Source organism: Carassius auratus, chromosome 4 (genome assembly GCF_003368295.1).
Source record: "Carassius auratus strain Wakin chromosome 4, ASM336829v1, whole genome shotgun sequence".
NCBI classification, from domain to species: domain Eukaryota; kingdom Metazoa; phylum Chordata; class Actinopteri; order Cypriniformes; family Cyprinidae; genus Carassius; species Carassius auratus.
The window spans coordinates 28,920,539-28,933,779 of record NC_039246.1 but is presented as its reverse complement, the minus strand read 5'-3'; the positions used below and the strand labels follow the sequence as shown (position 1 = coordinate 28,933,779).

The 13,241-nt window shown below is 37.3% G+C and overlaps 1 protein-coding gene across 5 annotated transcripts in view; it reads left to right on the top strand.

The window, feature by feature from the left end:
* Positions 1-13,241, top strand: part of LOC113065579 (collagen alpha-1(VII) chain-like) — a 64,021-nt gene that overhangs the window by 640 nt on the left and 50,140 nt on the right. For all 5 annotated transcript variants that reach the window (XM_026236952.1, XM_026236942.1, XM_026236973.1 and 2 more), the window contains exons 2-4: positions 4,836-5,059; positions 10,989-11,169; positions 11,343-11,502. In XM_026236952.1, coding sequence (XP_026092737.1) covers positions 4,984-5,059; positions 10,989-11,169; positions 11,343-11,502 — 417 coding nt within the window. In that variant the 5' untranslated portion in view covers positions 4,836-4,983. The remainder of the gene's footprint in view (positions 1-4,835; positions 5,060-10,988; positions 11,170-11,342; positions 11,503-13,241) is intronic.

Below are 13,241 nucleotides of genomic sequence, written 5' to 3'. Positions count from 1 at the left end.
ATGATTGATTTTAAAATATTGTAGAGTTTGTAGAGAAAGCTTTACTTTTGATGTCAACAACCATGTAGGAAATGTTTTATGTGTCTATTTATGTTGCAATCCTAATTATATTAGCATTGTAGTATTGTTGTTTCCCTACTAACCGCGAACCAATCAGAACAGACCATTTTGGGGTCATGACCCTTCAATTGAGAACCACTACTGTAAGTGCTCTTTTAATGTTCATTTTCTCAACCATCTACTGATCAAAGCTAGCATGATTTGACCCAAATGCATTTATTTATTTAATGCATTGTTTGATTAGGTAATTGTAGACTCCATCCACCGTAAGCTGTTCCACTCCATTTACCGCTCCATCCGACAGCTTCAATAGCCCTGCTAATGCAACTAAAAAGCCTTGAACAAAATGGTAGAGTGTGTCAGTGATGTCTCCAGCCTGATAGCTTTTTCTTCCACGCACAGGCTTTTACACGCCCCTCGAAGTCGAGCGGCACTCCAGCTTTAGTCGTAATGTCTTAGATGAACCGCATAAAGTCACTTCATTACTGCACGCTGGCGGCCTGCCTCTTCCTGCAGCTGATAAGCCTCTGCAAACAACATCCTTTCCAGCTTTTATAGTGAGCAAGTGAATATTGGGAGTATGCATTTGGATATTTGTACTACAATAGATGTTTTGTGAGGACGTTCCTCCCACTATCTTAAAATCTTTCTTCGCTGAAGCGACATTTAAAGAATTCTGGCTTATCTCATGAACGGATGCTTTTGAACTTTTTGTTCGTTTTTGACTGCATTCACTATTATCACATTCATGGACTAAACAATTGCCATCTCTGTGTGTGTACTAGTGTGTTTTTGGACGCTTTAAAGAATAATTTTTTGTGTGTGTGTGTGATTTAGAGCTGCAGGCATAATCTTCTGCGAAGTGGCTGTGTTCAGAAATGACTAACAAACAGCAGGGTTTGTGGAGAGAGCAAAAGGGGGCTTGGGTCGGCTCCTGTACTTACATAATCCTTCTAAGTACACAACACTCACCTCTCCGGTCGGCCTGCGCTTATGAGATTACATTATTTGCTGCATGACTTTGCTGTATGCAAGTTGCTGTGCAGCAAGCATCAGAAAAATATCCCTTGAGTCATGTTGGTAGCACCTTCCTTTCTTCCTTACGTTGATGCGAATTATCGCTTGTTCAATCAGGTTCATTCATAAATCGCACAATCAGACGGAGGCCTCAAAAGTGCAGCAATTCAAAAAGTCTTATCTGCCCCGTCCAGAGTACCGGAGTCCATGAAAAGTCAGGTAAACTGACTGCAGTACAGAAGTGCTTGAGGTTACATGCTCAAACAGGACTGAGTTTGAATGGTATGTGTCGAGCTCATGGCCCTGAAATTTCTTGATGAAAAATCTGGCTGTGTTCCACTGCATCTGATAGGAAAACATACCTTCTTCCCTGATTTTGTATGCTGAGGGTGTCTGACCTGCATGGACGTGTCCGTGATCATAATAAAAAGTTTTAGCACTATGTAAAAATGCTTTATGGACTCCCATGTGCACCCAAGAGAAGTTTGTTAAAGTCATCGAACCCTTGCAGCTGCATTAATTTTGTGGACTGTCAGACTTGTCCCTGCACATTATAAGTGGCAGTTGTGCAGTAAAGCATTGCATTAGCATGGCTGTGGCTTCTGCACAGCTTGACAGTGCTGGCTGTTGGCTGAGCAGAGACCCTGTAGTTGTAATATCCCCCACAGATGTAACCTGACAAAGCCGCAGCGGCTCTGTGCAAGATCATTGACTCCGTATGGTGTGTAGTTAGTTAGCGCAGTATTTGGAATGACAGCGTTTATTTGGCTAGGAAGCTGTTCACCTGTCTGACACCTCTGGATTTTGCTTCAAGAGCTTTCACAGTTTGAAATTAGTTTAGATTTTTAAAGGATGAAGAGATTTAGCCATAATTAACGCTTTGGAGATTTAGTTTTCAGTTATGTATTCTGTTGGTCCAGGATTCCCAGCTCCTCATCTACAGATGTATCATCACATTGTGAGATATTTCTTGTCACAACAACTAGAAATAAAGTAATTGTGACATATAAAGTGACATTATTAGATATTAAATCACAATTATTGCATATAAAGTGACATTGTGAGTTATTAAATCAGAAATATGACACATAAAGTCACATTGTGAGTTATTAAATAACAATTATGGCATATAAAGTGACAAAGTGTGAGATATTGAGTCAGAAATATGAAAAAATCAGTTATTCAATATAACTCAATCACAAGACAAAGTCATATTGTGAGATATTAAATAATAAATTATTACATAAAAGGACAATGTGAGATATTAATTCACAGTTATGATCTATAGTCACATTGTAAGATATTAAGTCAGAATTATGGCATGTCAAGTCACATTGTATGATATTAATCACAAGAAATAAAGTCGCAACAGTGATAGTGACATTCTCAAGAAATAAAGATATTATTGTGACATAAAGTCACAATCGCAAGAAATATTCACAATTATGATAGCACTGTGAGATATAAAGTCACAATTATGACAGCACTGTGAGATATAAAGTCACAATTATGATAGCACTGTGAGATATAAAGTCACAATTATGACAGCACTGTGAGATATAGTCACAGTACATAGTCACATTCTGAGATATTAATCACAAGAAATAATGTTTCAATTGTGATATTCACAATCAATAGAAACGCATTTGCTATTGTGACATAAAGTCACAATCACAAGAATCACAATGGAAGATTTGAAGTCACAGTTATGACAGACACATTATGAGATATTAAGTCACAATTCTGAGACAGTAAGCTGAATTTAAAGTCACGGTTGTTACATAGTCACAGTGTGATATACTGTACGAAGTTACATTAAGATATAAAAGCATAATCATGAGAAATTAAGTGACAATTATAACACAGTCACATTGTAAGCTTTTGTAGGATTGTATGATAAAGCCACAATTTCATATATAGTTATCTGTGAAAAATAATTTTGGAAAATAGTTCTGAGATACAAAGTCAAAATTACAAGGTGCTTTTGTGTGACTACTTCCAAATTATGACAGAATTGGCAATTTCTTGATACATTGGTAAAGACCTAATTTTCCTTTCAGATAAGAGAATTTTAGACAAAAGGATTTTTGGACAAGTTACATCAAAGAATTGGTGTCCTTGAGGGGAAACTCATCCGTCTTTTGAAAACTTCTAGAACCTTCTGTCCGGAAGGCTGTTCTGTTCTGGAATTCTCGACTCAGAATGACTGTACTTGAATGACAGGATCAGTATTCTCACCTTACGCTGTGGATCACACACAGACATGAATGTCAATGAGTAGTCGAAGCCAGTTAAGTTTGAACTACACACTTGGTGTCTTTCACAAAGGTCAGGTTTGTTGTGATACTCTGACCTCAATGTCAACTACGTTGTGTGATGTAACCTGCTGAAAGTGCCGAGTCACTGTCATTGTATTGTTAAACATTTTGTGGTCTCACCACAAAATGTGCAGCAGGCATCAGAAGGCATCTATGTGAAGAGGCATCTATAAATATATCAAATTTAACCAGTTTTATTAATGCTGTTCCTTAGATGCTTAAGGTGGTTTCCAATCATAGTCCACAGATTTCAGAAACAACCCATAGGTGGCCTTATCATATGGAATCAGATAAGTGATCACTGGTTTCCTCTTAAATTTAAATTAAAATTGTAATTATCCAAAGCGACTTACAGTGCATTCAGACATTTTTATATCAATTTTTATATCAATATTTATCATGTGTTCCCGGGGAATCGAAACCCCAACCTTGCGCTTCATAGCGCAATGCTCTACCAATTGAGCTAAAGTGACAGTTGACCAAACAAAATAAAATGTGTCATTATTTACTTGTTTCAAACTTGTTTGACTTATTTTGATCCATAGAACACAAAAAGAGATGTTTAGCAGAATGTTTAGGCTGCACTTTTCCATACATTGAAAGTGTCGTTTTTTTAAATCGTTTTAATGGTCTCACTAACACTGTATTTAAGTGTTTTTAATACAATGAAAATAGTCATATTGTGAAATATTATTATAATTTAAAAGTCTGTTTTATTATATTTTTAAATATTCCTGATAGCAAAGCTGAATTTTCAACAGCCATTACTCAAGTCTTCAGTCTCATGTTCCTTCTAGAACTCATTGTTTATTTCATATAGAGATGTTTTGTAACATTGCAAATGCATCTATTGTCGCTTTCGATCAATTAAATGTACCCTTGCAGGGAAAAAAGTATTCAGATATGTTTTAATTAGTTTTTGGGACCTTGACAACCTGAGGTTTCTATCCACATTCATGACGTTGAAAAGAAGCAGTCTGTTAAGCATCTCTTTATGTGTTCCACAAAAGAAAGAAAACCATCCAGTTCTGGAACAACAAGGTGTAAAAGATGATACAATTATCATTTTAAGCTTAACTATTCCTTATTATTGTACAGAAGATCCCTCTGTTGATTTTAATATGTGACACACTGAGAGGAATAAACCTCTTGGTAGAACTTCAACGTACGTACAGTACAGAACTTTATTAACCTTAAACAATTATCTTTTGTTTGAATAATACCTGTCTCTATCTAAGTGCTATTCATTTCTTAACCGGCGCTCAGCAGGCCTGCACAGCCATATCTGACAGGATAAATGTGGCGGATTACACAGGCGATTTTCAGTCGAGATTCAGTGATTACACTGACTCTGCTAACAGAATAGATCAAAACGATTATTCTGAATGTGTGTATATGCATATGTATGACGATACTGATCTCTCTTCCTCTGTTTTACAGATAAAAGGGAGAGAGCGTAGCAGCTAAATAAAGTGGAGAACAAGCCCGTCTTAAGACATCAGTCCAAAGAAGAGGATCTGCCGGCAGAGAGATAAGAGGGGGAGGACAGGGAACGAAAGAGAGAGTTGGAGGACGAGAGAGAGAGAGAATGGGATATTGCGGCATGTGGATCTTCCTCTTGTCCCTGTCTCTCTTCTATCAAAGCGCCACTGCAGAGGCTGAAGGTAGACTGCTGACTCACACTTTATCTACATGTGATAGGGCCTCTTCAGTTCCCAGTCAACTGCCAATATACCGCCCTTCAATCAGTCAAACTCTGAAAAGGTTGCAGGCAGGGTCCAAAATGAAAACTTGCCAAGCACTAAATGCGGGTAAAATTTGGTGAGCAACCAAAATTTAGTCAAACTCAGTAGACTTAATGATATACTGTACAACCTTTTGTTCTAGGATTCGAGTTACAGGTGAAAAAGAAGGAAACCTTCCAAGAAGAAAAAATTATATGTTGTAAATTCTTTTATTTTTCTTTAGTTCTTGCTTCGACTAGCATTTAAAAAAATGTTACTCCAGAATTTCATGCAAATTGTTTTTAAAATGATATGTAGATTATTGATATGCTAGATCCTGGTTGATAAGTTGGACCAGACAAATACAGTACTGTACGTATGCTTAAGTTAGACAACAGAAACACCTTAGATTATTTTATTTTATTACAGTAGTTGAATCAGTTGAATTGAATAATGAATCACATATTAGCATATCTATTCAATTGAATTATATTATTTTTTAATTTAATTTTATTGGTTGAATAAATCATCAGTTACTTCCACATCAGTGCTTATAAGATTACATTTTCATTTTATTTTATGTTACTTTTACTGATGTCATTCTGTAATATTTTCATCCTGTAACCCCCCCCCCCCCCCCCACACACACACACACACACACACTATATTTAATTATGTATTTGTAATTGCATATTTTAATATAATGTTTTTATTAAAATAATAATTATTAGAATAATCAATTACTTCAATGCCAGTGCTTTTTGTCAATTCAAATTGTATTTTTTTTCACTTGAATAATTAATCAATTACTTCAATGTTAGATCATTTTATCTTTTAAATTTTGAATTAGATTAATTATTTATCATTAATCAGATTAATCAGATAAATAGATTTTTCTCTATTGACGTTTTTCTTTTTCTATTTTTCATTTTATTACTTTATTTAATAAATTGAATAATTAATGAGTAACTTCCATGTCAGCGCTTACCTTTTTAAATCGTTTTATTTTATTTTACTTTTACTGCTGCCACTCTGAACTATTTTTGTCCTGGAAAAGGCCCCCAGAAATGTTTTTGATGAATCCCCACACCCGTACTAATGTCTTATGTTGCATGAAGTTTAGCAATAGGGAAGTCCGTCTTCAATCATGTCCATGTGTGTCTGTCTGCACACCTGAAGAGACTGTACAGGTGGAGTTGAAGAAGTGGACACAGAGTTCTTTCCACATGTGTCCTGCTGAGTCAGCAGGTTCTGTCTGCGGCCCATCTGCACACCTCCTGCTGCTTGATACCTTTGGTTTGAGCCTTTTAGATAAATCACTGCACCCCTCTCTGATTTCCATCACCACAGATCCGTCTGCAAAGAAATCAGTGTGTGCGTGTTTATGTTTCACCTTGAACTGTGTGTGTGAGGGAGAGAGAGAGACAGAGTGGGAGAGAGCGAGAATGTGAAACATATTGAATTCACGCAGGATGGTTTTAGAGTAGTCTGTCAGGACCAATTACGGACTGAGGCTCTAATGCCCTGAAACACTGTGATTTTCCACACCTCTTCAAAATTGCTGTTTGCAGTGACAGACACTTGACTATGAAATGGAAAGAATGTACTTTCCAAGGTCCCGTCCTTGTACTCTTTCAGTTATCGCACCTGCCTTATGTCGAAATCCTGTTAAATCTTCTTTAAAAGCACGAGTCATCTAACCCCGCTAATCAACCCTTATAACTGTAAATACACATGCAGTCACTTTTCATTGCTGTCAAGGCCTTGTTGTCATGGTAATGGCCTGTCAGATGGTTTAAAATTAAGTAAATGTTTGCTTTATAACCTTATTTCTTGACTGACTTTATGAGTCAGCACTGAACCGAGCTCTTTTAAGTTGTACCATGTTAAACCACATCATCTTCACAGGCTGAGGATTTTAATCTAGCAGCAGATGACTTTAGTGTAATCCTCTACGCACATAACTGCACGGTCTGTGATGATCTGGTGATCGTGCTGTACACGATGAAGAGTCTGTCCTGACGTGCCAGTGCTGCATTGTTGCAGAATAGTGATAATAAATAATTCCCTTAGACTGAGTTTGAATATAAACACGAAGAAAATACACTGCTCAAAAAAAAAAAAAGTAAAGGAATATTTCGTTACAGTATAACACCAATACTGTTCAAAGTCACTTATTCAGCTACAGGTGCCATCTTCTATTGCGACGTGGGAACCCCTCACAGTGCATTATGAGTATTCTCTTGCAGTTGAGTGCACATCTGTTGCACACTCGTTATTGCGGTGCATTATTGGATTGAACATTTGCACGCGATAGCATCCACTATGGTTTTGTACATCCCCAAAAAATGGCTGTGCCTTCAGTCCAGGTTCTCCAGGATGGCACTTTCATACATGCTGATGCAAGAAGAGTTATGTGTCTTCCAGCACATACTCAAGAGCATGGATGAGATACTGGGAGATGGTCTGTAGCACAAGAAGAGCTGCACAGGGCTGTAAAAGAGCAAAGTCCCAGCAGTAGGACCAGCATCTGCTCATTTGTTTGAGGAGGAACAGGAGGAGCACCAGAGTGTAGTGCAACAGCACTCAAAAATTGACCTCCAGCAGGCTGCTGGGGTGCATGTTTCTGACCAAACTGTCAGATATAGGCTCCATAAGGTTAGCATGATCCCCTGGTGTCCTGTAGTGGGAGCTTTGCACACAACCCAGCTTAACTTGCATTTGACTGTGAACATCAAAACTGGTAGGTCCACCAATAGTGCCCTATTTACTTCACAAATGACAGCAAGCTCATGTTGAGCATGTGGCAGGCGTGAAAGAGTCTTCACAAGCTGTGGGGAATGTTACGCTGCCTACAACATCATCCAACAGCACTGTTTTGGCAGTGGGTCAGTGATGGTCTGGAGAGGAATATTCTTGGAGGTTCACACAGACCTCCATGTGCTAGCCAACAGTAACCTTACTGCTGTTAGGTACTGGAATGGAATCCTCAGAGCCGCTGTCAGACCTTACGCTGGTGCAGTGGGCCCTGGGTTCCTGGATGACAATGCCCAGCTTCATGTGGCTGGAGTGTGTAGGTAGTTTCTGGATGACGAAGGCATTGATGCCATCGACTGGTCCTTACACTCCCCAGACCTGAATCCAAGTAGCACCACACACTGTCCAGGAGCCAGTGCTGGGAGATTGCTTGTAGCTGTAGTCCGTTACTTATATGACACAAATAATAGTCAGGTTTAGGTGATATAATCAGACTACTTTTAGACTACTTTTTTAAATCCCATTGATTTAAATAGAATTATCTTGTAACATGTTGATATAAAAATACAAACATTTGTTGTTACTAACAATATCAAGTACATTAAACATTACATTGTGTCAAGATTTCCCAAACAAGGGTTTGTGAGGGAACTGTGGGGAGTTTGTTTGTTTAACAAAACAGGAGACTTAGGGAATATCAGTTAATTATGAATAATTTATTGCTTTTGGGTGAATAACATGTGACCATGAAATCAATAAAAAGCAACTGTAGTCTGATTTCCAAGTATTTTGAAATGTAATCAAATCTAATTACAAGCATTTAATGTTTGGAATCTGATTACGTAATCCAGATGACATGTAACTATTTACTACCCAGCGCACTGCCACGAGCTCTCTGATGCCCTGATCTGGGTCTGGGAGAAGATCTCCTAGGAAAACTATCCACCATCTCATCAGGATCATGAATAACCAATGATTTTCAGTGTGATTTTGAATCCAGCCCTTAGTGGGTTGATAAATTTGGTTTCCATAGACCAACCTGTCATTTTGTAACATGTATATATAGAAGGTTGAAGGGCATTCTGAATGCAGTGTTCACCCCTGAATTAAGATGCTCGGGCTGAGAGAACAGCTGCCAAATACAAATCTGTCCATTCCGTCTGTCCTCATCTCTCTGCCACTGGTTGAATGCCTCTAGACCCTCAGCATTGCCTGCAGAGAGTATCCTCACTGGACTGTTAAAGTTTGCTTTTGATGAACTTCCCTATTGCATGAAAGCAGTTTTCTCGCTTAGAATGCTGTATATGAGCGATAAATCACTAAAGCCCACAGTGTTTGTTCCCTTCTGATATAGGTGACACAGATTTTCCCAACTCTGTGCCGCAGCTTTTCCTGAAATGAGACTGAACTTTTTATGTAGTTCCTGCCGGAGGATCAATAACATTGTGCTGTTTAATGCATATACTTTTGTTTCCAGAGCTCCATTGTGTTTTGATTCTGTAATAGCGTCTGTCATCTTGTGATGGTTTGACCAAAAAAAAAAAGAACATTTCAAAGCATTCTTCTGAGAGTGAGTTTGAGCTGTGCTGAAAAGCTTGGGATGTACTTGTCTTCTACGGTTTGGTGTATTTCAGGTGTGGGTGTGTGAAACTACGTTCTCTCATCTGTGAGATCTGGCCGTACATTGTCCACTGCTATCAAGTCTAATCTACAGTAGAACTGATTAGCTCCTGCCTAAAACAGCTCATCTTTGGAGAGTTATCTGATTCAGAGGACATCTGCAGTCCACTTAGTGCCAGCCATTACAAGTTTCACAGTGATTGTGCAATCACCTCATGACCGAGGCCACATTTGCACCAATCAAAGACAGAAATAAATGAATATTTGGATGCAGTTTAAGGATGCACATGACCAGAAAAGAAGCTTTTACTTTTCTTCTGATCAGGACTTATTCTGTTCCTGTTTAATGTGGTTTCTAAAGTGCAGGTCACTTGGCATAAATCTACCAGCTCTTAAAATCTATATTTTCTCTGAGTCTGCACTGCCATCTAATGGTGGCCAAGAACATTGTTGTTGAGTGTGAAGAAGAAGGCCTTGATAAGAATGAGGTTGCACTCTTCGAAATAGAAGATTCAAAATTGAACTAAGAATGTCAAGTCAGCTCAGTTCCTGAATTTTACTGAAATATGATGCAAAATAATTTAATTTAATATTAAGCATAACTAAAATAAAATCAGGAAAATTCATGTTTGATTGATTTTTGAGAGTAGTTTAATTTAAATAATTGTGATAACACTTTAGTTAATGCAATAACATTAATTAACAATGTGCAATACATTTGTGACAGTGTAACGTTAGTAAAAAATAAAATGTAAATGTAAAAGATTAGCAATGTAATGTTCATTGTTACATGTTAGCTCAGGTCTATTAAATAATTTTAACAGATACACATTTTGATTTTAATAATGTACTAGTAAATGTCGAAAAATGTACATTAACTGAGATTAATAAATATGTTGGAAGTATTTTCATTGTTATTTCATGTTGAATAATGTCATTACATGTAATTAGTAATTATGTTAACAAGTTGAACCATATTGTACTATATACATTACTATATGCAAAACGTGCTGGATATTATTAGCTATATAATTTTTAATTGACATATTCAAATTTATTCATTTTTTCAGAGGTTACCTAACAACAATAATATATTTGATTTAAATATTATTTAAATTAATTCATTTGTTTTCATTAATGAATATAATTTATTTATAAATTCAAACGAATTAATAAATTATTAAATTAATTTGAAGAATTCTCTAATGTAACAGAAATAGTCGTTTTTGTTTTTTAAGAGATTTGTAATAGACAAGGCTTTTTGCTGCACTAATGAAATACCCCTATTGTGTTTATTTATCTTCTATGATTTATAATTCTGAAGTTCATCTTGCTGTCAAACCAATTCAGCTTTCTGTGGTGTGTACGTGTCCAATCCCCCTGAATTATGCCTAACTTCCTCAATATGAAATATTAACCATCTTATTAGAACAATTGTATTTATAAAGCCATGGTAAAATAAAATGATTAAAGATAATCTTTTGTTTTTCAGTATGTCGTACAGCCATGCCTGCTGATATTGTGTTCCTGGTGGATGATTCCTGGTCAGTGGGTCCCACCAGCTTCCAGCAGATCAAGGAGTTCATAGCACACTTCATCCGAGCCTTCCAGGGAAGTGTGGTTGGACAGGAAGGCATTCGCTTTGGAGTGACTGTTTATTCAGACTTGCCCAGGTCAGTATACTGTACATACTGAGGCGGGTTAGTGTTTGCACATTGGAGAGATGATTTCTGCTATGAAAATGATTATGAAAGAATAAAACACTATAATCTATAATATGTATATTCCTGACCTCAGTTAGCACAAATTGACTGCTTGAATACTCCATGCATCTGTCCTTGTTTAGGATGCGTATAGCTCTGACGGATTATTCGACTGTGGAGGAAGTGCTAAGAGCAATTGAGGAGGTGCCCTATGAGGGAGGCAACAGCCGCACCGGCTTGGCATTGGAATTCCTGGTTGAGTCTGTGTTCAGTCCTTCTATCATCAGAGACAACGCCCCAAAGGTGTGACACTTCAATCACAATCACTTCAAAACACCTTTTTCATGCTTAACCCAACTGTGAGAGTAAAAGACCCACTTTAAACTGCAAATTTGGCACAGATGCTGCATTATAAGAGCTTCATAAATACAAAAGACAAGTTCACAACCAACAAAACCCATGTTAGAGGCACAACAGAGAGATTTTAAAATGGCTTTTATGTGACATTGCATATTTACCTCAAATTTTAAGCGCCTTAACACGACAATCAGTTTGTCCACACTGACCACAATGCTGCACGATATGACTAAATCACAGTCAATCAGTGGTCAGGGCTACACGCTTAAAAATAAAGATTCCAAAAGGGAGTAATTCCATAGAAGAGCAATTTTTGGTTCCCTTTCAGTGAACTGTTCTTAAAAGAACAATTTTAAACAATTCTAAAGAGCCTTTTCCCACTGTACCCTTAAAAATTACATTTCCAAAAGTAGATGCCATGCCGTATAGAAAGAACCATTTTGGTTGTCTAAAGAACCTTTCAGTGAACAATTCCTAAAAGAATCATTTTTTTTCTTAGTTTAGAGAACATTTCAGTAGTCTGAAGAGCATTTTTTTTCACCATAAAGAATCTTTTGTGGATTGGAAAGGTTCCATGGATGTTAAGGTTCTTCATGAAACTATAGATGCTCATAGATGCCAATAAAAAACCTTTCGTGTTAAGAATGTATAAAGGGCCCTTCGTTGAAAAGAAAGAGTTCATGGATGTTAAAGGTTCTTTATGGAAGCATAGAGGTCAATAAATAGTGCACCTAGCATCATGATGCATAAATGTAAACCAATCAAATGACAAATTCATGCTGCTCATATGGTTTTATTTGCCCCTCGATACTGAATCTCAGTGATATCTGTACATTTTTAAAACTGCAGCAAAAGTATTGAAATGCTACATTTCCAAATAAAAACATCCTATCACATATACACAGATCAACCTTCTAATTATATATCTCAAAGAGCTGCACCTGCAATCACTCCATTGGTTCTGTCAGGACATCACGTCCTGCGCTGCAGTGCACACACTCTGCTCCGCAGTGTCCCACCCATCCTAATTTAGGTCTCGATTAGGATTCCAAACCGCACACAGCTGCTGGTCTTACTGTAGAGCACCTGCGTGAAGAAATGAGCGTGCGTTTATAATAAACTGCAGAGATTTCACCTTTTATTAAACCTCTCATCAAATACTGTACATACACTGTAATGGCACGCTAGCGTAGAGTGCATAAAGATGAAGCCAGATGCAGCGCGACCAATGCTGGTGAACTTTAGGTGACCCAGGAGATGTTTCCTTTTCAGAATACTCATTTGTAAGTGTAAGCGACTTTGCAGGTTTGGATCTGCTGCGGTTGGGGAATTATGTATGCAAAGAGATGATAATTCATGCTGTGTGCTTTCAAGGGCATCAGTATCAGCGTGATGCTCTTAATGGCAGATTGAGTCCTCTAATAAAAATTCACACTTTTGGGTGGATTATATGAAAGCTGACAAGAAAAAGTCCCAATCATATTTCACACCAAAAATCAAAAGGAAAAAAAAATGTTGCTGTTTTCAGTTTTTTTTTTATTATAATTATGGTAACACTTTAGTATAGGGTCCAATTCACAGCAATAACTAGTTGCTTATTAGCATGTCTATTATTAACAAATTGGCTGTTCATTAGTGCTTATAAAGTACATATAACGCATGACATCCCTAATCCTACCCAATAC